Below are 25,430 nucleotides of genomic sequence, written 5' to 3'. Positions count from 1 at the left end.
CAGCGGGCGGCGATCGGGGCGGCGGCGCTTGGCGGGGCCCTGCCGCCGGGGGGCGCCGGCGGCTCCCCGCGCCGCTGGCCGGGTGGGGCGGCCCCTCTTGGCGGCGAGCGGTGAGGCGCTCGCTTCCGCGTCGCTGTCGCTGCGCGATAGGGCGCCGCCCGCCGCCCTCCGCCGGCTATGGCGGTCCCGCTGCTCCTGCCCGCCGCCGCCGCGGCGCTGGCGGCCCTGGCCGCCCTCCTCCTTCTCTTCCTCCTGGTGAGAGCCGCGCCGCCGTCACCGCGGGCCCGGGGGGGGCCCTCCAGGACGGGGGCGGTACGTGGGGCCGCCCCGCCTCCGCTGCGCGGGGCAGGGCCGCGGGGGCTCGGCGGCCTGCGAGGGCCCCGGGAGCCCGAAGCGGCCGCGCAGGCGGCGGAGCTGGTGGCTGGCCTGGCCTGGCCCGGGCGGCCCGGCGGCGGCGGCGGCTGGCTCCATCTGTGCAGCAGCTGGCGGGGCTGCCCTTGTGCGTGGTTTTGTGCGGGGAACGCGTTTTCGCAAGGCGCGGGGTGAAGGGCGTTGCGAACGGGATGAAAATGGAGCGTTTCGTCCTTATAGTGCGTCTTGTGAAATACCCCGGTAAGGCGCATTGCCGGTAGCCTCTGGGGAGACCCGTCTGTTTCGGAGTGACTGAAACACCCTGCGAGCTTGAGAAGTTCGATGGCCGTGAAATTCTGCAGCCCACCGGCAGCACCTCACGTGTGGGGTTCCCAAGTGAAAGTACTGCAAAAACTCAGTTCTACAGGTTTATTCTATCCATGCCTAAACATGATCTGAGCCTCAGTTCTGCAAGCACATACGGCTGCCTGGGCACACGTAGAGCCGCTGGTTTCAGGGGCTCTGCGCAGGATCGGAGGCAGCACCAGCTTGTGCGGTAGAGATTGCTTGGGGAAGGGGCAGTGGGGCTTGGACCACGACTGTGGAGGCATCTGCACGCTTTGCAGCTGAAAACGGCAGCAAGCCGATGATGCTGACAGCGGTCAGAGTAAGTGAAATGGAGTGACCCAATGGCATGAGAAGGTTTTGGTCCTGTGCGGCTTGGTCAGTGGATGAAGTACTGCACCATTGACCCATCTTATTACTGAAATATAATTGGTTGCCCGTTGCAGCACATCCAACAGCTAGGTAAACCTTTAATAGAATGCGCAATGATTTTTCTTATTTCTTTTTCATTACAGGTTTGTATGATTGCCCATGTAACTGCCAGAAAAATGCCAACCCTTCACCGACACGAAGAAGAAAAATTCTTCGTAAATGATGAAGGCAGGAAAGAATCTGTACCCAGTATACATGATCCCTCTACAAAGGAACTCTCTGTTGTTGTGCCTTCATACAATGAGGAAGATCGGTGTAAGATTTTTCTTGTTTTGAGAAAAAGAAGAAAATCTATCTGTTGTTACTCTAACAATGCAGAGGTCAGTTTATGTTAGCAGTAGATTCTGGCAGGCCAGATTATGTATCTGATATTTGGACACGGTTTCCAGAAAACAGTCCAAGTACATTGAATTTCAAAATTAAGACACTGTGTAACTTGATTTCTGCTGCTAAAAATAGCATGGGGCACTTGTAAGAATCCTCTTTATTTTAATGAAGTCCAACAGAATGGCTGCTCATTGCCACTGTAAATGCTGTAAGACAAGAAGTAGAAAAAGACTTTTAAAATTTATTTGAGAGCTTCCCGCTCTGTAAACAACAGCAGCAGCTACAGACGGGCAGAAAAAAGGATGATCTCATGGATTTCTGTTTGACTTGGCCATGTATATGAGTACCTGATACTAAAAAGTGAAGGCTTTCAGATGTGATAGAAATACTGATGCTCTAAAGCTGTACTTGAGGTTGACGTGGTAGCTCACATTGTCATTCCTTTTCTTGTTGAGTGAAAATACTGAGCTGTTTGGAATTGCATTAAGAGAAATGTTGACAAATAAATTGTATCTGGACACAAGGTAGGCCCGGCCCTTTCTCAAGTCCAGTGCATTTCTCCTGAGTCCTGGTTCTCATACACCTGTTTTCAGTAAGCAAGATCTTAATATACCTCATGTGATTTTCATCTAGTTGTCCTTCTCCTTGGAGACAGAATAATCACCTCAGATGTTCTCAGGAATGAACACGCACTGCAAAGACAGCCATAAGGTTGAATGTCTTTCTAACCTGCAGATAAATCACCTGCAAACGTAGTTCTTGTTCGTTGGCTGAAGCTTCATGGCCAGCAGCCTCAGTAAGAGAAGGCATGTTACTGACTAGTGCTCCGAATTTCTCTTGTTGCCTTCTCCGTCAGGTTACTTAGACAAAGTCGGTGCTGGTTTGCAGGGTCAGTCATGGAGAATGATTCTTTTTTTTCCTTTAATACTGTGTTGAGAAATACATATTTCAAAATGGAAAGTTGTTTCTTAGGAAGAAATGTTTTTATCCTGTCTTACATGTGTGATTTTCTTCAGTGTTCTTTCTGCATTCAGGACTCAGAGTTGTAGGTGCTGAGCTTGTTTACTGAAGGTAGTGTAGTATGGAAGAGGCAATTCCCTCAGCTTTGCTTTGTGGTTGTTTGCAGCTTGCTTGTGCAGGTGCCTTTTGGGGCTTTGCCTGTTATAATGTACTAACTTGACCTCTACCTTTTCTCTAGTACCTCTTATGATGGATGAAGCTTTGGATTATCTAGAAAAAAGACAGGTATTTTCATTTTGCATTTATTACTTTTCTATATATTATGTATAATAAGGCAGTGATCTATTCACTTTGTCATTTTGGCATGTGTTAAAACAGTATTACCTAGCCACTTAGAAGTAACACTTCTGTCTCTTATTAGTTAGTTTTAGATTCAATGCTGGAAGGTATTTTTAAATTAATTAAAAAATTAATATATTACTATATGATGAAAAAAATCTTTGTATGCATGATATCTCTTCCAAGACAGAGACTAAGGATTGACTGTACATTTAGCTTTCTAAGCGAAATCCTGGTTTCTTCCAACAAGTTTCTTAAGCATCTGTTCTTCATTAGAATTTGTTCTCTGGGTAGGAAGGCCATTGTGAAGGTTTGTGGGTTTTGTTTTGTTTGGGTTTTCTTAACAGTGCTGTTGTACTGAGCTTTCATCTTTTACAGCTAAGTAGATTTTTTTCAGTTCTAGAAGGTAGCTGAGGAAAACTATGACAAGCCAATGCAATGCAACGCAACATACATCAAGTACAGCAAAATTCTTTAATTATGCCGTCTTAACAAATTTACTACATCATATTGGTGTCTTTTGGCAACCATGAATGAGTCAAAAACTGCTAGGGAGAAAAGAATGCTGATGCTTGAAAGACCTACTGCCTACTTAAGAAACTGGATGAAATGCATTATTTCTGTTCTTATTTTCAAGAAACGAGATCCTTCGTTCACTTATGAAGTAATAGTGGTTGATGATGGTAGTAAAGATCAAACTACAAAGGTAAGAAAAAGAAGTGTCTTACCAGGTAATCAGAGGTAGGGATTTTTGTACTGCACAAACATGCAGGGCCACGGAGATGATGAGGGGCTGGAGCACCTCCCCTATGAGAACAGGCTGAGAGATTTGGGGCTGTTCAGCCTGGAGAAGAGAAGGCTCCGGGGGGACCTTATAGCAGCCTTCCAGTACTTAAAGGGGGCCTACAAGAAAGGTGAGGAGGGACTCATGATCAGGGAGGGTAGTGATAGGACACCACACTAGTGATAGTTTTCAATGGAAAAAGGGTGGGTTTAGATTAGGTATTAGGAAGAAGTTCTTCACTGTGAGGGTGGTGAGACTGGCACAGGTTGCCCAGAGAAGCTGTGGCTGCCCCCTCCATGGCAGGGGGGTTGGAACTGGGAAGTCTTTAAGGTCCCTTCCAACCCAAACCGTTCTGTGATTTGTGAAATGTAACAGTGTTTTGCATTTGTATTTTGGTACTTGAAGTAGTTGACAATTAAAATTGTTTCTGAATACTTAGGTCATTGTCCTATATGCATTGTGGATGTCACATACACACATGCATACGCATATCATTCTTTTGCAAATACTAGTGTTCTTGATTGTCAGCTGTGACACCCATTTTCCTGTAGCTGAGATTCTAAAAATTCTGATCCTAACTTCAAGAAATTTCCCATGAAATAATCTACGTATGCATAGTGATGTGAATGTGAAGTTGAGGAAGGTAAAAAGCCTTATAATATAGCTGGTTTATACTGCGATTGACAGAACAGCTGAGATGTTGTATAATTCTTTCCCATACCCTTCATGGCATTGTTCATTTAAAAATTCTCATGCCAGTAGTAGTATTTTCAAAATAGTTCAGCATTCTTCCGCTTCGACTTTGATGTATGTCACTGGAAAAGAAGGCTGGTGAACTGGAGGGTTTTTTTACTACTGCTTGAAAGGTGTTTGAGTTAGCTACTAAAAACAAATGCTGCTTTTTAATTTACTTCCCTTAACCTTGTCCGTTAGAAGTTGCTCATATGTATTTTTTGACTGCTTTGCATTCCTTCCAGCATCTTTTCTAATTGAGCACTCTATGGCCATGTGCCTCTGGACTTATAAGACTTGAGACAACCTTTAGAAAAAATTAGAGGAGAAAACTCGTGCTTTCTATTCTCCACAACATGGAACAAAATGTGCACATCCCTGCAGGGTGAATGGGATTTTAGATCACTCTGAATTTTTGTTTAAAACCACAGGTAACAGCAAGAGAACTGAGAAATAGGTAGCAGTAGTAGAAAATATTTTTCTTTGTTTTAACTATTGATGTTGGTATGAAAGGTCTGTAGTAGTATGATATAAGTGACATGAGTATTGAATTTTTTGGACTTGGGTGAATGGGGTTTAGAATCACTTGGGGGACTATCCTGTTCTTACTGAACATGAGTAACTTCTTCAGTCTTCTTGTGTTGACTGTGAACCGGTTTTTATTTTCCCAAACAGACTCCAGCAAACACTGGCAATGTATTTGTGCTGACTGAAGTGCTCACAGCTCTGTGCTATTAAATTTTTTAAAAAAGGGTGAGCAAATGTAAACTTCTACCTTGATTCCTGTTTTTGTTTTATGCTGGTTTTTTGTATGTCTATCAGGTTGCAATGAAGTACTGCAAGAAATATGGAAGCGACAAAGTGCGAGTGCTTTCTTTGGTAAAAAATCGAGGGAAAGGAGGAGCAGTCAGGATGGTAATTGATACTTTCATCTCCTTCTCTGTCTGAACTACCTGTGCCCAAATATGCAGAAGATAGAGCTGTGCTGATTGACATTTTGAATTTAATGCATTAACAAAATTATTATCAGAAAATTGAGTACAGGTTCTATAAATTAAGGCAAAACATTTTCAGTATGAGCTTATTATACATACTGGAAACTGTATTTTCTTGCCAGGAAGATCAATAATAAAGAGTTTTTTATTTGAGAATTCAAAAGAAAAAAACAAACAAACAAAACCCTTTACAGATTAAAGTAAAGCTTTTGTAGAAAAAATACAGCTAAATTTGCAAAGCTTTCCATCTCATAGTTGTGGTTTTAAAAATGGCTGACGAACAGTCTCATCCAGCAAAGTTTGTGTTTACTGAAGCCAACTGCTATCACCCACGCTTGACAGTAGAACCAGCACAATTTATGCTTTCACTTGTTAATTTTCAGATAGATATTATCATAAAATCATCGCGTGCTAAAAATTAAAATAGCTGTTACACATTTCAAAGGAATGGTTTTTCCTAAGATGAATGACACCTTATGTTTATGAAAAACAGTGGTATCATTTATGGATTATCAGTGACTGCCTTTACCTGTACTTTAAGCTGTTATCTTTAGTATGTCGATTTAATTTTTTTTTGTGAAACATTACTATAGCAGATGGAGGGAACGTTAAATTAGAACGTATGGAGCTTTTGTAAGGGATATAATTTTGAAGTTATTCCCGGAGAAGGAGAACAATTCCCTGTGTGATATATTTTTGCACTGCAGGGTGTAGAGTGGATGTATATACTATTGCTTCCTTGACAGGTTTTTCCAAAGTCACACGCACTTGGTTACAACAGTACTTGTGGCAAACCCACTGCTAATTGTCTTCCTGTCTGGACCCCTTCAAAAATTGTCAACTATGTCTGACCAAGAATATGGCAAAACAAGCTGCGAGACCTGTGCATCACGAATGTTTTGCAGTGATGCTGTGACTTAAGACTTACTTCTCAAAACTAATATAAGATTATCTCTTGAATTCTTTTGAATTCTCAGTGTTAGGAAGAAATAGCACTGCATCCTCCTTTCCATAGCTCAAATGACAAAGAAAAGCTACCTAGTGCAGTGGCAGCTGCTAATCACTGCTTCTTTGTGCTCCCCTGTATAGCTTGACTGTAGCAACTTGTTGTCTTTCGGGATTTTGGTGTGTAAAGCTTGTAGTTTGCAAGTTTTTTTGGAGAGGGATTGTTAACCTTTCATGTTCATGCATTGTCTGTCACTGTGGGACACTATTCAGTGTGTGAAGTCTCTAGATGATACTACAGTATAAATTGAAAAATTGTTTTTAGTAGCAGAATATCAAGACTCACCTGTTGTGTTGAATGTGGTTTGAGATACCACTGTTCTAGTTACTTTATTAGGTTTTTGGAGTGTCTTGCAACTAGCTTAAGACAAATACTGATTTCAAAGATGTTGATTTTTATTGATTATTTTGATTGCAGGGTGTCCTTAGTTCTCGAGGGAAAAAAATTCTTATGGCTGATGCAGATGGAGCTACAAAATTTGCAGATATTGAAAAAGTAGAAGAAGGTCTGAAAAATCTTCAGCCATGGCCTGTGAGTATAAATTCTCATGGTTTTAGGTTAATACACGTGTATACAGACTGATTTTTCTAATTCTCTTTACCTGGAGTTTTTTGAGGTCTGGTTGAAGATCTAGGTGTAAGCCTGAGGACCTAGGTATAAGCTTAGAAGCTGCAAGAATGGGCTGTCAGAAGGTATCTTGCACAAAGTTCGTATTTCTTTGCATTCCCTGTGCCTATTTCAGTGCAGTATGTAATGGTCTATTTACCGTTTTTCATTTGAAGTTGTTCTACTCTGTATACATACCATCTGTTGCCTACTTAGTAAAAAACCATTTTTTTTCTTTGTTAACTGTTTTGTATTTTCTTTTTATCTGATGTCATCCCACATACTTTTAAGGATTCATCTTAATGTCCCCCTATTTTGTAGAGGCTCTGTTTTCTCAGAGTTGTTAGTTTAATGACAGTATTTGGAAGAACTTTTATTGAAAGTAAAAATTCAAAAACCTGTGGGACAGGAGCTGCTCCCTGCATAGTCATTCTCTTCTGGGTGCTTGACTTGAAAGAACTGAGGTTTGTTTTCTGCTTGTATGCAGATGAGGGAGGCACTTGTAGCTAATTTCCCGAAGTGCCAGAAGCGATGTGCAGCCTTCCAGTGGGAGCTGCAAGGGGTGCGCTGGTGTGAAGGGTCGCGGTCCTTGAGTGCAGGACCCTGGAGCCGCCGGGTGGCCGTGTTTCCCTGATGCTTTCTGCCACGAAGGCAGCAGCAGCTGCTGGTCCTCCAACATCTTAAATATAGATTTGAGAGATTTCATGTGAGAATAATTTTAAACCTTTTGTTTTGATCACATCTTTTCATTTAATTTGAGATTGTATTTTTGGCTGACGCCATGGAATTTTATTTGTTTCAAGGTACATCAGTGCAGCAAGTACTTGGTTCTGTTCTCCCTTCCACAATGCAATGTTTAGGGAAAACATACATTATACCATTAAGTGCCTAGGAATGCTGAATGCTTATCTGTGCTGTTTAACACGTTGACCATATGCGTACCTCAGAGGAACAATGCAAGCTAAACCAGACCTGCATAAATTGCAGCAATTTGTATGCACCATATGCAAAATGTAATACACTAGATGTTCTGCTAATTGTAGAAAAGACTGATTTTAGCCTCAGAATCTAGCAGTAGAAAAAATGCAGCTACAGGAAGCAGAAAAATATACTGCTTTGAGGTTTTTTTATTATACAGCTCTCAGCACAAGATTCCACTGATTCAGAAAATGTTAGTTTAAGTAATAACTCTTCAATTGTATTCCTGTGCAGAACCAGATGGCTATTTCTTGTGGTTCTAGAGCTCATCTGGAGAAGGACTCAATAGCAAAGGTTTGTTGCCGTTTCCTGCTGTGTACTAATAGTCAAATACTTCCATTATCTGATTCCACTCTACAGATTTTACAATTAAATAATCAATATTTGTAAAAGAATGGACGCTAAAGAATAGGAAAAGCTTGTCATGAGTGTAGCATGTGCTCCATCATATGCAAAGGATGTGTTCTAGATTTCAGGCACTTTGAACTGGTGTCAGTTAGTGTTCCAATTTGTGGATTTCATTTTCCTGGTTAAGAACATCTTATAAGCAGAGCTTCTAATCCCTGATAGAATTGGTAGCTAGTAACCAGTCCTGGGGCTGGAGTGGAAGGCAGCTGATGAGTTTATTTTTATTGATTCCCTTCCAGTGCAAGAGCTTGATCTGCAGATCTTGAAACCTGTTTAAAATGAGTTAGGATAATTAGCAGCAAACTGTTTGAAGAGTATCTCAATTCGTGGGAAAGTATTGTAATTTTTCTGTATTACTCATAGTAAAATTTTAGAGTTTTGAACACACAGTACTGTTCTGTGTGGGGCTCTTCTGGAATAAACAGCGATGCATAGGCACACAGTCTTATCTTGCATCTGGTTTTCTGATGTCTTGGCAGACAGTAGTTGACAAAGCACAGGCATGGAACTTGTATTGCAACAGACACGTTGCTGGACAAATTTTTTCAGCATCGTTGGATGTGCTTGTCATATTGAATGTTCTCAAGAGTAAGCTTTGTTTATACTGATGTTTAATACTCAAAATGATTCTAAAATATATACACGACTACTAAAATAGTTACAAAATTTCAAAAGAAGTTACACTGGTAATGTTTGGCCCCTGGTAGATCTTTAATTTTTTCTTCTGGTTTATCAGGTAGTATTGGAGTGGTTCACTGGGAAGACTTCTTGTAAATACTTTTAAGTTAGCATCCTCACCAAAAAAAAAAGGCAAAAATCCAAAAAAAAAACCCACACCCAACAAAACCAAAAACCGAATCCAAAACCTTCATCATTATCAAAAATTAGGGTAAATCTTTACACGGTGCTTGCAGTACAGAATGTACTATCTGCAGCTATTTGTTAACTGTGCAGCTAGTGAATCTTGGAGATGTTGCTACTGTGTGGAGAACATGTAGCTGATACATTTGAGCCAGAAAAAATGCTTCATTGTGTGGTCAGGTACTGAATATAAATAAATTTTCTTCAGTGCATTCATATTTTTTTTCATCTTTGAAGGTCTTGCTACATAAAGGAGCAAGACAAGCATAACAAGACTATTTTTTGATGCAGAACTACAATTTGTAGGATGAGTCCATCCTTTGCTTCCTGTTTCTCCCCATGTTTCTGACTTTTTGGTAAGGGAATCACCAGCTGGTTAGGTAATACTGCTCTGTTTGAAATATGTAGCCCACTTTGTCACCCAGCTGTCCCTAGATTGGAAAGGAAAGACTGCCTTTACCACATTGGAAAGAGATTTGTGTAGTGTAATGAGTATAAAAAAAAATTGCAGAATAATCCCTGAGCAGATGGGATTTCTCTCTGGGCTTAGTGGTATCTAAAACAGTAGAATGAAGCTGTGAGAAGCAGCCGCCTGGGATTTATTATTAAGACCAGAATCTTACCCTTAAATTCAGTCTCAAGATGTCAAGAATTCTGTTCTGCCTCCAGAATTGTTAATGTTCTTTAATGAATCCCTAGTATGACATGCATAAGTAGTCCTGGGAGTGATGAACATAACCTAGCAACTCCTCTTCGTGGAGTAAATACACAGTTTCACTGGCTGACAGGCATGCAGCCTCTTAAAGCTTCCCTTTTGGGACTAGGAGCCTTGTGGTCACACAGTGGTTCACCTTCACCAAAAGAGCCAGAGGATCCAGACCAGATCCACCATTAAGCTGGGGCTACAGCAGTTTTCTGAGAGGCACAAGCTGTGAATTTGAATTTCCTTAAGCCAAAGGCTGTTACGTAAGAAGCTGAGCATCTACTCGTTTTTCAAGTGAGGTTTGAAATTATTAGCTTTAAAGGCATCTCTTTTCACCCAGAGATGCTTACCATTTAAATTGTTGACTCCTAAAGTTTTGGCATGGTATTTCACTTGCGGTCCCAGATACAGTCACCTAAACTGAGCTTAAGGCCAGCAGTGAGTTCAGAGGCCATTTGTGGATCAGAGTTCTAGTTGTTCAGGAGCTGTCTTGAATAAAAGACTAGGAGGGACCTCTGCAAACCCAGAGTCCAGCCTCTGGATTCCATGGACGAACTTACCTGTATGATCATTATGTCAAGAACAAAAGTGTAACCAAAGAGTAGGCTGGGAGAACGTTTACCAGAGACATAAAACACATTTTCAAATTTGTGAAAGCGAAAGAACAAAAGAAGTGACTGTGTAACGCTGCGGGAAATATAAAATGAAATACTGTATTGCACAGCAGCTGTTGCTTTATTCTTGTTTTTGCTTGGTCCGTCATATAACTGCAAAAAAGTGCATTCTCTAATTGCATTCCTTTAAGTGCCTTAGCATGCTGCGTGCAGGCTCTGGAGATCATGCAGTCTTGAATGAGAGATGCTTCCATCTGGGTTTTTTATACTAGAAAATTTTTTTTTTTTTTTCATTTCAGTGTCAGAGTAGCAGCTAGTAGCAGCTAGTATGTACTCTTAAGAACAGCAGTCTCTATGCAGTCCTGCTGGTTTATTCTCCATTGTTTTTCTTGGTAACTTTTGAATTTGTTGGACTTGTTCAGCCAATTTTTAGGAAAACAAGAGGACTAGATAGAAGAAAAAAATAGCTTATAAGTGTCCAGTGGAATAGAGCATGTAGCATGCCATCCCCCTCATCCTTCACTCTTCTTGGGGAAATTCCCAGAGAACCATGCAGAAGATACTATGGCTGTCTCACTCACTGAAATCCAGTTGCAGGTTCCTGCTCCCCTTAGTGAGGAATTATCCAAAATTAAAAGCTGTTCTGAATTAGGAAAAGCAGAAAAAGGAGCTTGGACTTCTCATATCTTAGGCCAGCGTCCTAACCATGCACTTGACTGGCAAGTCTCTGCTTTTCAGCTGTAATTTTGTTGCACTGTAACAATTGAAAAGTTCTGGGTTTATTCCAGTTGACAAATTTTGAATGCTGTCTTGAAACTCTGTTCAAGTGCTTCACTCACCACTTAAATGCAACCACCTAACTTCTTGCCTTTTGTCCACAGCGCTCTTACTTCCGAACTCTTCTTATGTATGGGTTCCACTTCCTTGTGTGGTTTCTCTGTGTCAAAGAGATCAGGGACACGCAGTGTGGATTTAAACTTTTAACCAGAGAAGCTGCCTTGCGGACCTTCTCAACTCTTCATATAGAACGCTGGTAAATTCTTTCTTTTTTGTTGTTGTTGTTTTTTTTTTCTAATTGAACATGGTTTTGAAAAAGAAATTTTGGTATTGCAGCTGCTACATAAAGCGTGTGATGTCTGTATACAAATCCTAGCTGCTCAGTTTAAGCAATTATAGTACTACTTGCTTGGCAATTTAGATTTCTTATCATGCTAAAGTATCCTGGGTTTTCCTAGGAATCCTATTTTATTTTTAAGATACACTTTAGGAAATAGTTGAGTATTTAATTTTATTTTTCTAGTCGTAATGATAGTTAGAAGAGAAACAGATGGGGTTACTAAGTTTTAATTTTAAAAGAGTAACTGAGATAAACTCCAAGAAGGATTTTAAGACTACATTGCTGAGATTTTGAGTGGCAAGAATTGACTCGTTGCAAGTCCATTTGGCTTTGGCATGTGGTATAGCAAGAGCTGTGTAATACTGAGAAGTGGGACATTTTGGTTTTGCCTTGTCAGAGCAACTGGTAATTGATTAGGGGAGCAAAGAAAAAGAAAATCCCAAGAACTTTTCACTTTTCACCTCTAAAAGAAATCCCAGGCTAACAGTTTTTGATTGTGTTGTGATCCAGTCCCTATTTCTGAGAGTCCTCTCTCCTTTTATGTGTATGAGCCATGCAAGCAGAGTAAGAAAAGGAGAGCAGCTTTTGTTATGATAACAAAAGTTAAGAGTTATTAATCCTATTCAAAAATTTTATCAATCTATTTTTATGCATTACAACCTCATAATTCAGTGCTGCTTAAATGAAACATTTTACCTAAAATCCATACCTGATGTTTGTAACTGCTGAAAGCCCAAAGTGAAAGAACTTACTTTCTTGCTGGAATCTTTCATGAGAGAACTACTGATAGATCTCATTGATGTAAGATAGTAGAAAATGATGCGTAGTCTTTGAATTACTTTAGAGCTCTGTTTCATTATAATTTAGCTAGAACAGTTCCGTCATGGGAGTGATACAGTCATGACAACTGTTACGGGACTGAAACACTTTTTCCACACAAATACCATAATTTCTGTAAATTTCCTACACCACAATTATTGTTGAAAAGGATGGTGACAGTCCCCGGACTTAATTAAGTGTAATCAGATCTTTTCAAACTATTGTCTTAATCCAAGAAAATTTCTCGAGGGCTACTGCTTGCTGACAGGGAACAGAATTACTGAACAATATTCTCATGTGAAAATGTGTGCAATCCCGCAGTCCTAGTCAACTCCAATACGTCTAGTTTTAGCTTGAGCTTTGGTGGTGATAGTTGAGCTGTATTTCTCTTCCAGAGTGGAGTTGCAAAAGTAATGTTTGGGTGCACAAATCTGATGCAGAACATGGAGCTTCTGTTCATTTGAATCTGGAATTGTGAGCAGTCAGTGTTCACAAAACCACTTTCCTAGCTGAGTGCTTTGCTATTGCCCTAAAGAAAACTATAACTGAACCAGAAACATGTTTTCTGCTGCTGCCTCCAAAACCAAACTTGATCTATAAAGTTCTGTGAATTTCATATATAGGAATTTTCTGAATACATGGTTAAACATGTGTGCGTAGTCCAGAAATGCACATCTCAAAGTTATCCCGTTTAACTTCACTCTCTAAATGAAGGACTCCGAGAAGAAATACTGAAAGAAATTAATGAGGATAATCAGTTTAATCTGTAAAAACACAATCTTCAATCTTATTCTGTTGTAAATGGGAGATTTTGAATATAATTGTACTTACTGGGTGGACATATTATGTCAAGTGGTTTTTATTTAAAAAAAAAATCTCAACAGGCTTTGTCCTGCTACTCAGATTCTCTAGCAACAAAGGAATGAAAGAGTAAAAATAGTCATGCTGTACATTGTCATCTGTACCCCATTATCCAGGAACAGAGGCAGTGAAAAATGGACATTGCGAACTTATTTTATAGTAATTATATTGCTAGTGTGGAACACACCGGATCTTCAGGTCTTGGTGTGTTAATTCATTGTGCTTATATGTGCTGATATAAAATTAGGCTTCTATTTTTGCTCTTTTATTTACAGTAATCCATAAACTGGTTAGTGACGAAGAATGTTTTTGTTAGTCAAGAAAAGAATGACTCAAATTCTTCCAATAAACAGCTCTTCAGATACTTCCAAGTCACAAATTTGCTTAAAACAACAATAGAGGGTTTTTTTATTTGGTTTAATTTTCTGCCAAAACAGGCAATATATTGTTTGCTTTTATCCTCATCTGTCCTTCAGGCGGTCCCTGTACTTCCCTACCTTTATTTTCATACTTACTGGCTAATTTTCAATGAAATCTGACAAAAAAGTAGAGATCTCAAGATGGAAAGCTTTGGCGAGTTTTGTGGCAACTGAAGCCCTAGTAGAGGAGAGAAACGCAGATTATTGCTGCTGCTGAAATAAAAAACTGCAGTATGGACTCAAAAGTTGCTTATCGTCAGCTTCATAGATAGCCATTCAGCATGTGTAACTGGAAGCTAACTTTTCAGTGCACAAAACAGAGTGCTGTCCCTTTCCCAGTTAGTATTTATAAGATCTGGAAAGGAAACTGGGAAATGGGGAGGTATAAGCATGTGGGGAAAGCGTGGGTATATTAAAGGAAACAGTAGTCATAAGTGAAATGTCTGTGGTGTGCAGAGAGTTGGGATAATTGCAGTAAGAAATGATACAGGATCATCAAACATTGATCCCATAGAACCATACGCTGGATTCCTTTGTAAGTGGTAATGTAAGAATCTGAAATAGCCAAATAATGGAAACTTCTTATTTTAAACGAAACTGGCCCCTGATATCTTTCCATTGCATAGCATGTGTGTAAAAAAAGGAAAATAAAAACTGGTTAGACATTGTGCCATGGAGGTTTTGTACATGTCATAAGAATGAAGATGTAAGAGAAGAAGTGGTAGTTACATATCTACTGACTGGGAACAACAGTGAGTCTCTAACTGGGTCACAGAACAACTCGGACTGAGACCATCAGCAGGAGGTTGCAGAGAAACCACTTACTACTGAAGAAAAGGCTCTGAAATCTGGGTTTATTGCCACCTCTGCATCACTGCATTGGGGCTGTTTGACATCTGAAGAAATTATTTGATTTTTTTTGAATCTTAAAATCCCATTAGTGAAGTGCAGCTCTGTTAGGTATTGAAAGAAGAATTCAGTTCGGTGTGGTCGGTGCTCAGATATTCTGGTAATAAGGGAGGAGAGTGCTGGAGAATATTCAGCAAACAAGCAGCATTTAATAGGATAAAAGACATCTGAGAGACAGCACCGTAGTCATTGAGTCTTTCGAGGGCTCCCCTGCTGCTGAGCTGGAGGGTGTGGTGAGCTCTTGAAGAGAATGAACGTGATTTGGTTTTTGCAGAAGCCTCATCTGTCCTGTCTGCTCAGGTGTTGTCAGGCTCAGATTTTTTTGAGGTACTACAGTGTTAAGTGAACTCTTATGTATTAATGTTTAGTCTAAATATTTATTATGTTCTCACGTAACATATTTACTCATGATGTTGGTATAAAGTGGCTATAAAATTGGCTATCTAATAATTCCTGACCTGAACTGTTAAGCTTACTGCTCAATAGAATATAAATACACACACAGAGTAGACAGGATTTGGTCCATCGCTTCTAGAGTGCATCTACTTGTCATCTAGCCTCACTTCTTAGGCAATAGAAGAAGGGACAATTTTAGCATTATAATTCATTTCATCCTGATAGAGGCCTCTAAAAGTGCAGCTGACAAATGCCTATTTCCTGCCCTCGACTATAAAGAGACTCTTGACAACTTGTACAGAAGGAGGTATCTCTGCTGTAGATGGCTGAGGTTCAGCAGGGTAAATTCAACACATAGCATAGTAATATGGAGGAAAAAACGTGTGTCAGGTTGCTGGTGCCTCAGTTGCATCAAAAGGATGAAACATTCAGTAAATCCTGAAAGTAGTGGGTTAGAATAAAAACTACTGAAGCAATTTTGTATCTAAGGCAGCTCACTTTTGGGGCAGCGCCCGTTGTTTCTGTAGACAGAAAGCCCCAAGGATTCTTCCCTTTGACTAAAGGACTCCAGTAGTGTCTTTGCATACAAGAGAGCACCAGTGCTGAATTAGTACTGGGCAGTAGGAGACTACCCTGAAGTGCTGGATATTGGCAATAGGGCTCCAAAACGCAGAACAATATGCATTCAAGAAATAATACAGGTTTTATTTCTGTGTGTCTCAGCAGGCTGGTAACATCCCTCACTCAAAGAGCAAGTGTTGGGAAGGCAGTCTCTAGGAAGCTGAACATCTTACACTCTGGTAATAGATATTTCAATGTAAACAGCATGGCTATGCTGCTGCTAGGTTGGACAGACTGAAATATTTTGAAGTTTCTGTACTTAAATAGCTATCAGATCCACCCAAAATAAATGCATATGGTGTTTTCAGTGTTTCACCAGCACCGCAAATAAAATGGCGTCTTGTGTTTCCGTATTCACCTTTCAGATGAAAAAAGAAGGGAAGAACATCAAGACCTTCCTTTATATGATCTTATGTGCATCTTTGACAGGTTCAGTATTAGTTTCATCCTAAGGAGATAATCCAATATCAACTGCATTAAGAATGAAAAAATAATTGCTTGACCTTCCTTTTTTCTGCTTTCTTCATGCTCTCTCTATTCCAGTTGACATTGAATTGAATATCACCTCTTTAATGTTAAAAATACTAGAAAACAGAAACCACAGTTTTCTTCTTGCTGTGGTGAGTTTGATTTATAGGTGCTTATATTTAGGAAATCTTAAAAGCAAACTGAAATATACAAGGAAAAATACTGTTTTATCGTTATGGTGATAAGGATCATGTAACACTTTCAGAGAGAGACCAAGGTTTTTCCTAGAATATTTTGTTAATCTAACCCTAAAGTTTAGAAAGCATCTGAAAATTAATAGATACTGGAAACTGTTTATATATTTGAGACTAAGAAATCATGCTTACATCCTAAACTAGCTTTTTTCTGTGAGTGTTCTCGTTGACTTTTTTGTTTAACTGTCCTTTGGAGAGCTGTCTGTGTATATACGAATACAAACCAAACATTCATGAAATTTACTCTCTAAATAGCAAAGTTTTGACATTAGTTTGAAATGAGAGCAACCTTTTGAACAGAGAGCATGTGCTGTGCGTTTTAGGTTCTGAATCTGATTACACCACCGATCTGTTTTTCAGAAATGGACGGAGCATGTTTTTTAAATTAAAACTTAAAAGAAAATTAAAAGGGGTGTTTTAAAAACATAATAGAGACAGTTGGAGTTACTCACTTTTGGACTCCGAATGAAGCTTTAGTTCTGCATCTACAGTTGACCTGAGAAATATAACTCTATGTTAAATTTTAATGCACAGGAGGAAAACTCGAAAATTTAATGGTCTCACTGGCAGAACTTTCCTGTCCTAAATTTAGTCATTGATTTCTTCTGACTACAGAAAAAAAAAAATTTCTTCCAGCTGGAAAATATCTTTTCTTACCTAGGAGAACTAGGCATAGCAGCAGTTAGCTGTCCTACCTGGAGTATTGATAAAATGAGGGGAAAATCAAAACATATTTCTAGTCCTGGTTTGATTGACATACTTTTGTAAAGTGGCAATTTATAGTGATATTACACAACTCAGCAGATCACTGATTAGATCAAATTGTTGCTATTACTTTTGTCTATAAAAATTTCCCCGTGCACTGAGCAAGCCATGCTGTTTCACCTTTAAAACTCGACAGCTCAATGTAAAAAATTAATTCTTGTTTCTCCAGTTTGTCACTAATCTCTGAATGTGAGTCTCTATAGAAAAATTACAGAAAAATAAGCATTCATATTGCCACAGGGATTTTTTTTTTCCACTCCTTTGGCATTGTAGACCAACACAAGCAGTGAAATTAATTGTTTTTTCCTGGTTTTGTGTACATCAAGTAGAATTGTTTATGAACATCTAAACAACGCAGAAATATTTTGCTCTTATGTCTGTTTTGTCTTGTAAAAAGTCCTGCTCCTGGCGGACATATGCGGGCTTTCAAAAGCCCCACTACAGCTATAGCAGTACCGGCAGTGTAACCTTCGTGACGTCCCATTTCATTCTTGGACCTCTTTAGCCATTGAAAGTTTTCTCTCTCCTTTAAGAGTTTGCTGGAACAACATATCTTGGGTGTAGAAAAGTCCTAAATTGCAGTTAATACAGTATTACTGAAGGCCTAATTTTGGTATTTGAAACACTTAATGTTAGACCAGGAGGAAAAAAAGAGTCCCAGTGCAATTTTGAAATACAGAATAATTTTGTAAGGTGGATGTTTTATAAGCTGAAGCATTTTAAGGGTTCATTTTAAAAAGATTGGATTCAATTAAACACCTCCCAGCTTGGTATTCAACTGAATTTTGGCTAGCATCATCTTAAATTGTAACTTAACCAATAGTACTCCTAGTGTGAACATAGGCACATGGAGGAGTTTCTCTTTCTGTATTTTACACTTCATGTTTGCGTTAATTAATACATAATGGAACCACTGTTAGAAATAGATGGGGAAATCGTTTGCACCATCTGGTTTTGTGTCTCTAACTTTGGGTACTTAGATTGGAACCTGAATTCAGTCAGGCTGGAGACGAACTTGGGTTTTCTGAGCTGTATCCCCGCTCCCCAGAGGCACCTACTTTCACTCTCTGCAGCAGGATCCGGCAAAGTACATGGTGTGAATAATTCCCTGCTATTTCTAACTGCGGTTCTGTGAGGTGTCAACTAGTCACAAACACTTGTATTGCACTCGGCAATTGCTTCGTGTCAAAACACATGTATTGCACTCGCCAACTCGTCCACTGGTGTTGCTTTGATCTCCTCTAGGCTCCAGCTGACCTACCCACACTTAAACCCTGACTGTGGAAACCTCTGTATGGTTCTTGTGTGCCATCTGAGTCTGGTGGTCTGCAGTACAGGTGTCATTGAACACAGCGCGATCTGTATTCCCCGATTAACTATTCTAGCATGTGTATGAGGTGTACTGAAAGGTGGTGGGGAACAGGGGAAGAAAGGAGGTATCCACCCCAGCAGTATGCTACGGCAGTCATTCTCCTTTCAGCTTTGAATAGGTTGGTTTTTAATTTCAGGATGTGTTCACTGTTACACAAATGGCAACCACGTGTAACAATATTAATGTTCAACCTGATTAATTCCTGTGCTTTTAATCTTTTACTTTGAGCGCTGTAGGTCACCAGACTATTTAATGTTGTTGTACTGTGATGTGATTGCTGACATTCCAGTAAGCGCTTGTCCATAGGAATCATTGCAAATAACTGTTAGTTCACTAGGCTAATACTTTAAATAGTAATATTTTTAGAGCAGCTCATACAGTATAATTCATCAGACAATTGTTTTGTGTCTCTTAAGATTTTTAATAGTTTAAGTTAAGTACTATTACGAAATTAGATTTAGTCTTAATACACATGACTCATATACGTTCAAAGGTGAATACATGGGGTTTTGGCTTACAAATGTAAAATGTCAGCAAAAAATCAAATAATATGACTTTAGTAGAAGAGACTGTGGAGTAATTAATAAAATAATATTCAACCCTCATTTAAAGAAAACTGAAATGGCAAGGCAGCCTGGAGCAGATTCACTGAGGTAAAAAATAACACAAAACATTTATTTCTGTAACTTTTTTTTGTGACAATTAGAAAGTCTGTTCAAAATCAGATTTACCAACTTAGATTTACTAAGTTCTCTATACACAACAACTGTAGTCTCTGTAGGTAACCTCTGTTCACACTGCCTTCGCGTATTTTAATGCTGTCCCCAGAGTGGTATCAGTAGCTCTCCTGTAACGCGCACATGCAGTGCGAGTTCAGGGTCGCGCGTGCTTGGTAACGATTTCACCAGTGAGCCAGCGTGCTGCGCTCTGTGCTTCGATGGGAACCTGCGTGTATGTGTCATACCTAAGTGCACATTTCGGAGTGGACTTCTGTTGCGTCGTTAATGGCTTTGCAGAAAGGCACTGCGCTGCTTAAAAGGAGAGGGCGGCTTGAAGCGGAAGGAAAGAACGTCTGAACCTGGCTAGCAGCCTGCTAAAGTATGTCTTCTTGCCTGCTCTTGATCGCCTGTCTGTCCCTTTCTGCTCTTTCTGTAGCATTCTATGGCATTACCAATGACTCGAACGCAAGCAGCTCTTGAAGCACGAACAAATAATGTTGGTTTTTGTTGCATACATTTTTTCCCAGTCGCAAAAGTTGGGTTTTTTTTTTCATTTCAAAAGAAAATTGTCTTGGACTTAGCAATGAGAATTTAAGGAGATTCTAAACTTACGAAGTTATTGAGAGAAAATGTGGACTAGTGTTAATTGTACTTGACTGCCTCGCAGCCATGTTTTCAAGACCTGTGTAAGCTGGTTTGGAACATCTGTTCCCTTGACTTCAAACTGGAAACCTTACCAAAGGCTCAGCTAAAACGTTTCCAGTTCCTTAACCTTCAAGGTTTAGGTCCCCGGGAAAAACCTCTGTGTTTGAACGTGTATTGAATATAGTAGAAATCAGATGTAGGTGGGCATTGACAGGTTTTTTCCCAATACAGACTAGTATTTTTAAAAAACTTTTTTTTGGGAGGGGGAGCTGTTTAGCTTAAATTCCAATTACTAGAACTCATTTAAGGAACAAGAACACCCCTGCTGGCATTTGAAGACTACAAAGAGGAGGGGAAAAAAGACCAAGTAATCAATAAATCTAAGAAATTTAACCAAAATCATCAGAATCTTCATAATTGTGATTTGCATTCACCCTTGTCAATAGTAGCTAGTGGTAGTTTCATGTGCTGATTTCTATGTGAGTGTTACAGGCTGTGGTTGCCAAAACACTTTAATATCAAAAGCCTCAGTGTCTCAGATCCAGAAGGCCCACTTGTGCATGTGGTTGCAAGAACGAAACACACAATTCTCTCTGCAAAGAACTGAGAGGATTAGAGTGTAGTTTGGACAAACTGGTCAGGGAGGGGCAGCTGACGTAGAGTAGGATCACTTCCCCCATTCGTTTTGGTGCACAACCTGCAAACAATCGTGCCAGCAAAAAAGACAGGTCTCTCAAGAGGGTGTTTGTGTCGTAAGTTAAATGGTCACTGGGTAAGGTACAACTGTTGTTCAGGTTCTGTTACGCACAGTAACATAAATCCTTTGTCGCTTCTGTGCTGCCGCCTTTATTCTTGACTTAGACACAGAGAAACCGTCAGATCAGAGCAAAGCCACAGCAGGTAGTTATCCTCTTTGATGACACTACTAGAGATGTAGATCAAGACTGCACGTCTGACTGCTTGGTCTCTAAAAACGTCTAAAGCATGATTGCGGCAGAATGAAAAGTGGGCAGCGGTCTGAACGCAGCGTGACCTACACCTTCAAAAACAAGACGCAGTGAAGTATTGTCTGTATCTTGGCTATGTTCTGAGCTGTTCAGTCAGGGAAATTAATTTCCCTTTCGTGTGCTTCTGACCTGTAGAGCATTGGTATCAACTTCATAACTGAACGCCAACCTCCTTAAATCAGGCTAGGGATTTAATTAACAGTGCCACCATCTTCTGGAAATAAGTGTGACTGTATTTGCTATGTCTTGTTCTTCTTCAGGGCGTTTGATGTGGAACTTCTTTATATAGCTCAGCGCTTGAGAATACCTATAGCAGAAGTTGCTGTCAACTGGACTGAAATTGAAGGTAGGGAAATTGTGTATATTCTCATAAGATTCCTTACGTGTCAATCCAGAATAAAGTATCTGAGGGTCTTCCCATATTTTACCCAGTTTTGATAACACACAGCCTGCTTTCCGTACAAATTTTTAGTTTCATGTCCTTGCCAGCCTTCTGCCATGGCATGGTAGAGGAAAAATAGGTGAAGGGAAAGCAAGGGAGAGAAACTCTGCACCCCCACTGGAGGCAAAAGCAGGACAAGGCACTACTTTGGCATGTCCTCTTGCTGTAACGTGTTAATAAATATACTGCAATTGTAAAACAGCGTGCAAGAAGTCTGACCGTTGTTTATTGGTTCAACTCCATTTCACTGTGTCTTGCCTTCCAAAATTCTCAGCCCAGCTATTAAGGCCTCCTCTAGGGCACCCTCTCTTCTTAAGATGTGATGTTCTTTCAGACCTGTAGGGTGATCTGTGTTACTGGGTTACTGGAGAGTATAGCTCCATACATACTTCTTCATAGCGAAGCCAGCTGAAAAGGTACTGCTTGTTTCTGCTCACTTCCTCCTTCCCATCAAATGCAGTTCCTTCTTTTTCTCCCTTTCGTGTTTTTTTTCCTTTTTTTAATCTGAATTGCTTCTCCTCAATGCAGCCCTGAACAACAGAAAGTATAACGAGCTGCAGTGGTGATGAAGGGTGCAAGTAGAGAACAACCTAAGGCAACTTTACTAGAAAAGAAATGTTTTCTTGCAATGCAGTTCCACGTGTATATTGCACCTAACACAAATGTTGGCAGAGATGGAAGAGGGCTTGGTTTCATAGCGGGGGTTCCTTACCTTGCCTGAAAATTGGCACTTTCCTTACCACTGTAAGACAGCATGGTAGTCCTCTTCTACAAAGTTGCTAAGAAATCATTTGCTTAATTATTGGTGTTTAGGTTTCTATTTACCTGAACAAAGCCTCATCACAGAGAAGATGATGCATCTTGTGACATGCATAGAATTGTGCTTCTTGCAAACTAGAATCTCCCACCTATGGGATAATGTAATTACTCTAAAGCAATAACTTTCGCAATATAAATTTTTATTAATGTTAAGGTCTAGGTTGTGGGGCTGAACGTGCTGAGAATGCAGAGGTTTATGGCTACTTAAATGTGTGTCTTGCCAATGCTCATTTTTTTCTAACAACATCCTTCTGATTTTCTTCTTCATTAACCACAGGCTCTAAGTTAGTTCCCTTTTGGAGCTGGCTGCAGATGGGCAAGGATCTTCTTTTTATACGACTGCGATATATGACTGGTGCCTGGAAGCTTGAAACGAGAAAATATAATTAGGTTATTTACATTTCCCAAATATATTATTATACTTAATGGAACATGAGAACAGTTTCAATCAAGTGAAGTGGTGATGAAAGCTGAGGTAATTCTTCATTGCTCCTGTTGTATGTTTCGTTTTTGCAGCATGTGTGTTTTTTATAAGATTGTCAGCAGGGAATTTGTACAACATTTTGAAAAGAGAAGGCATTTCCAAAAAGATTTTCATATCTGGTAATCAGGTTTTTATTTTATTAAATAGTAGCTTTAACGTGTCTTATAAATTCACTCAAATAAATATATCTGCTTCTGTCTCATCATACATTTGGAATTTCCTTATACATATTAAAAAGAGGCACTCTGTTCTGCGTTGTGGAATACTGTGTTGAGAATGACCACAACCATTTGTTTCTCTGGTGTATGGAAATACATGGACATATTGCAACTTGGAATTATCAGTTAGGGTTCACACCAATGCATGTTTAGATTCAGTGTTACGGGAAACGTTAGTGGGTTTTATTGAGTTATAACACTAACATTCATAAGGCAGTTCTGAGAACTTTCAGTAGTCTCTTGACATTCCAGATGGTTTTATCTGAAGCTGAAATTGTCTGAGATCAAACTGCAGATCGTCTCCAGACTGTAGAAGGTCCAAGAAAAAGCACATTTTGTTTTAAAGTGTTGTCTTTTATAAACATGTTTTGTTCGTATGTACTAATTAATACTCATGCTCAAGGCTAGGGGTCCTTGGCATCTACAGATCTGTAGTGAAAAGGGTATGGAAAGCTAATTCAGAGCATACAAAAAGGAGATGCAATGTACGCTGGGGGCCTGTGCGTTAGCCATGCCAGTCTGACGTCGTCACGCGTTCAGTGGGATCAGAGAAGGAGGGAGGGGTCTTGAGTCTGTCTTAGTAGTGTCATACTCTGTTACAGTATGCAAGTTTCAGCAGTGCTTTCAAAACGGTTGTGGATTGCCAATAAGCTGAGCCAACCTTTCTTTCGGAATCATGTACAAATTTGAACAGATTGAAAGACTGAACAGTATGTGGTTGTACTTTCACGTGTGATTCCACTGGTGATTTTTCTTATACCTTCTACAATACTGAGTTGAGTTTCGCACCTGTTAGGGTTACCTCAGTTTTCTACAACTATGAAGTGTTGGAATAAATTCTCAAAAAGTATCTTCAGTTTGATTTTGCAAGCCTTATTCTCTTGCCGGGTGCACATACTTCTCCATCACTCCTGCAGAATCAATCACATGACTCCTCGTTGCCATTGCTAGGATGAAATACCAGCTCCTCAGTTTTTGTGATGTGAATTTCCCTGATCAAGCCAGGAGAGTGGTAGCTCTGCCTATAACTGAAGTTGCCAACCAGTTCTCAAAAGCAGATTCCTAAAATTTTCCTCATGTTTTACCTTAAAATTGACCTTATTTGAAATTTTAACCAAAATACTTCACCTTTTTTCAAATGCAGTATTTTCTGCTTGACAAGTAAACGTCTGCTGACATCTTCTTTAAAAAAATTCACGTTTGAATTGGATGCCGAAGCTTCAAAGGGGAGTGCTAAATTTATGATTTCTTTTTAAATAATCTGTGCATTTTCTACAACGTTCTTTCAAAACTTTGCAGATAAACTCTCCAGTAACTCTCTGCTTATTGGCCAGTCTCCTTTGGCAACTGTGCATGTGTCAGTCCAACAAAATACTTGATATCTTCCACTTCAGGGATGCGGAGATAGGCCAGATTTACCATCTTTGAGCTTTGTGGGGCTGAATGCTAGAACATGGCAGCAGGGAATTCTGTTACGCTTTCAGGGGATTTGAGACATGGATAAAGGTCACTACGTGTCTTCATAGTCCAGAGTCTGCGCCCTGGCTCTGAGGTTGATAGACATGGCACTGGTCACATCTGCTTGCCTACATCTCCCTTTTCAGCTGCCTTTCAAAACAGGCTTTCTACACCTGAACTGTCTGATGGAGATAGTCCTTGACCTGCACTGACTGCCACACTGTGCCCGAAAATACTTTGAGAACAGGGATAGGCAGCTGTGGACACCTGGCACGGTGTAGTTTATTTGTATAGGCGTAGCCTGACGTTCTGTGGCAATGGGGATAAAAGCTGAACTGGGATGGGAACAAAAAAAAAAAACCAAGAAGTAAACTGGGACAGAAGGAAAACAGGGAGAAACAGAAAAGAAACTGATCTGGGGCTGAGACTGAGAGCCAGAGAGTGAAATGGAAGATGGGAAGTACTGAGACCGCATGAGGAGTAGGGGTGGAACAGCAATGGACTCAGCAAAGAGACTGCAACAAGGGAATGTGGAAGGAGACAGATCAGTTAAGGATGGAAAAAAGGAAATGTTGGGTTCCAGCCCTTCTCTGTGGGATATTTGCTGTCTGTTTACTGTATATTTACTGTACGTACTTAGGATATCATGTGACAGATTTCTCGAGAGCACTACCCTCCCCTGTGTTCCTTCAGGCCCAATGTTTCATCTGTTGCACAGAGATCCCAGAATCAGTGGGAGATTCTCCCAGGTACCGTGTCAGAAGCAGCTGTGCCGGTTTAATTGCACAGAGCCCTGAAGAGGTGTGTTCCTGCTCCCTCTACACCTGTTCTGGTGCTGCTTGGAGTCTCCCTCAAGCCAGCTCAGCTCACTAGAGTTGCAGAATGTCATCTTCCACTTGTTTGGCATTATTTTCCTTTCTTTCGTTCTGAGATAGTTTTCTGCCATTTCAGTGATTTGAGATGACTCACTGAGTGCTCCAGCAGGCGCAGGGTGCAGCAGCAAAAGGAGGACTTCTCCTTTTGACAGCTGTGAGCTCACCACAAGCTTAAAGAATGACTTGTCACCTGGAGGCTAGGACGCTTTTCTAAAGTAGGAAATGTGAATTTAAATCCCTCCTTTTTTAAGCCTAGACAAGACCTGAGGTCTTGTTGCCCTCTCAAAATGAGACCTTTAATTACGGAGCTCGAGCAAGCAA

At 40.1% G+C, this 25,430-nt stretch overlaps 1 protein-coding gene across 1 annotated transcript; it reads left to right on the top strand.

Annotated features, from left to right (window-relative positions):
• Positions 1–177: 177 nt before the first annotated feature.
• On the top strand, positions 178–23,557 carry ALG5 (ALG5 dolichyl-phosphate beta-glucosyltransferase). The gene is made up of 10 exons (XM_086481902.1): positions 178–255; positions 1,212–1,383; positions 2,654–2,700; positions 3,392–3,460; positions 5,093–5,185; positions 6,689–6,802; positions 8,090–8,149; positions 11,323–11,474; positions 21,074–21,159; positions 22,352–23,557. Exons 1-10 carry the CDS (start codon positions 178–180, stop codon positions 22,462–22,464), a joined length of 984 nt encoding a protein of 327 aa, XP_086338028.1. The 3' UTR covers positions 22,465–23,557.
• The last annotated feature ends 1,873 nt before the right edge of the window (positions 23,558–25,430 follow it).

This window comes from Leptosomus discolor, chromosome 1 (genome assembly GCF_034619465.1).
Source record: "Leptosomus discolor isolate bLepDis1 chromosome 1, bLepDis1.hap2, whole genome shotgun sequence".
NCBI classification, from domain to species: domain Eukaryota; kingdom Metazoa; phylum Chordata; class Aves; order Leptosomiformes; family Leptosomidae; genus Leptosomus; species Leptosomus discolor.
Note: the sequence above shows the minus strand (reverse complement) of the source record. Positions and strands in the feature narration are given on the sequence as shown.

Coding starts and splice junctions, on each gene's coding strand:
- ALG5 (XM_086481902.1), top strand. CDS start 178: ATGGCGGTCCCGCTGCTCCTGCCCGCCGCCGCCGCGGCGCTGGCGGCC. Junction 2,701..3,391: donor ATTATCTAGAAAAAAGACAG/GTATTTTCATTT, acceptor CTTATTTTCAAG/AAACGAGATCCTTCGTTCAC. Junction 5,186..6,688: donor AAGGAGGAGCAGTCAGGATG/GTAATTGATACT, acceptor TTTTGATTGCAG/GGTGTCCTTAGTTCTCGAGG.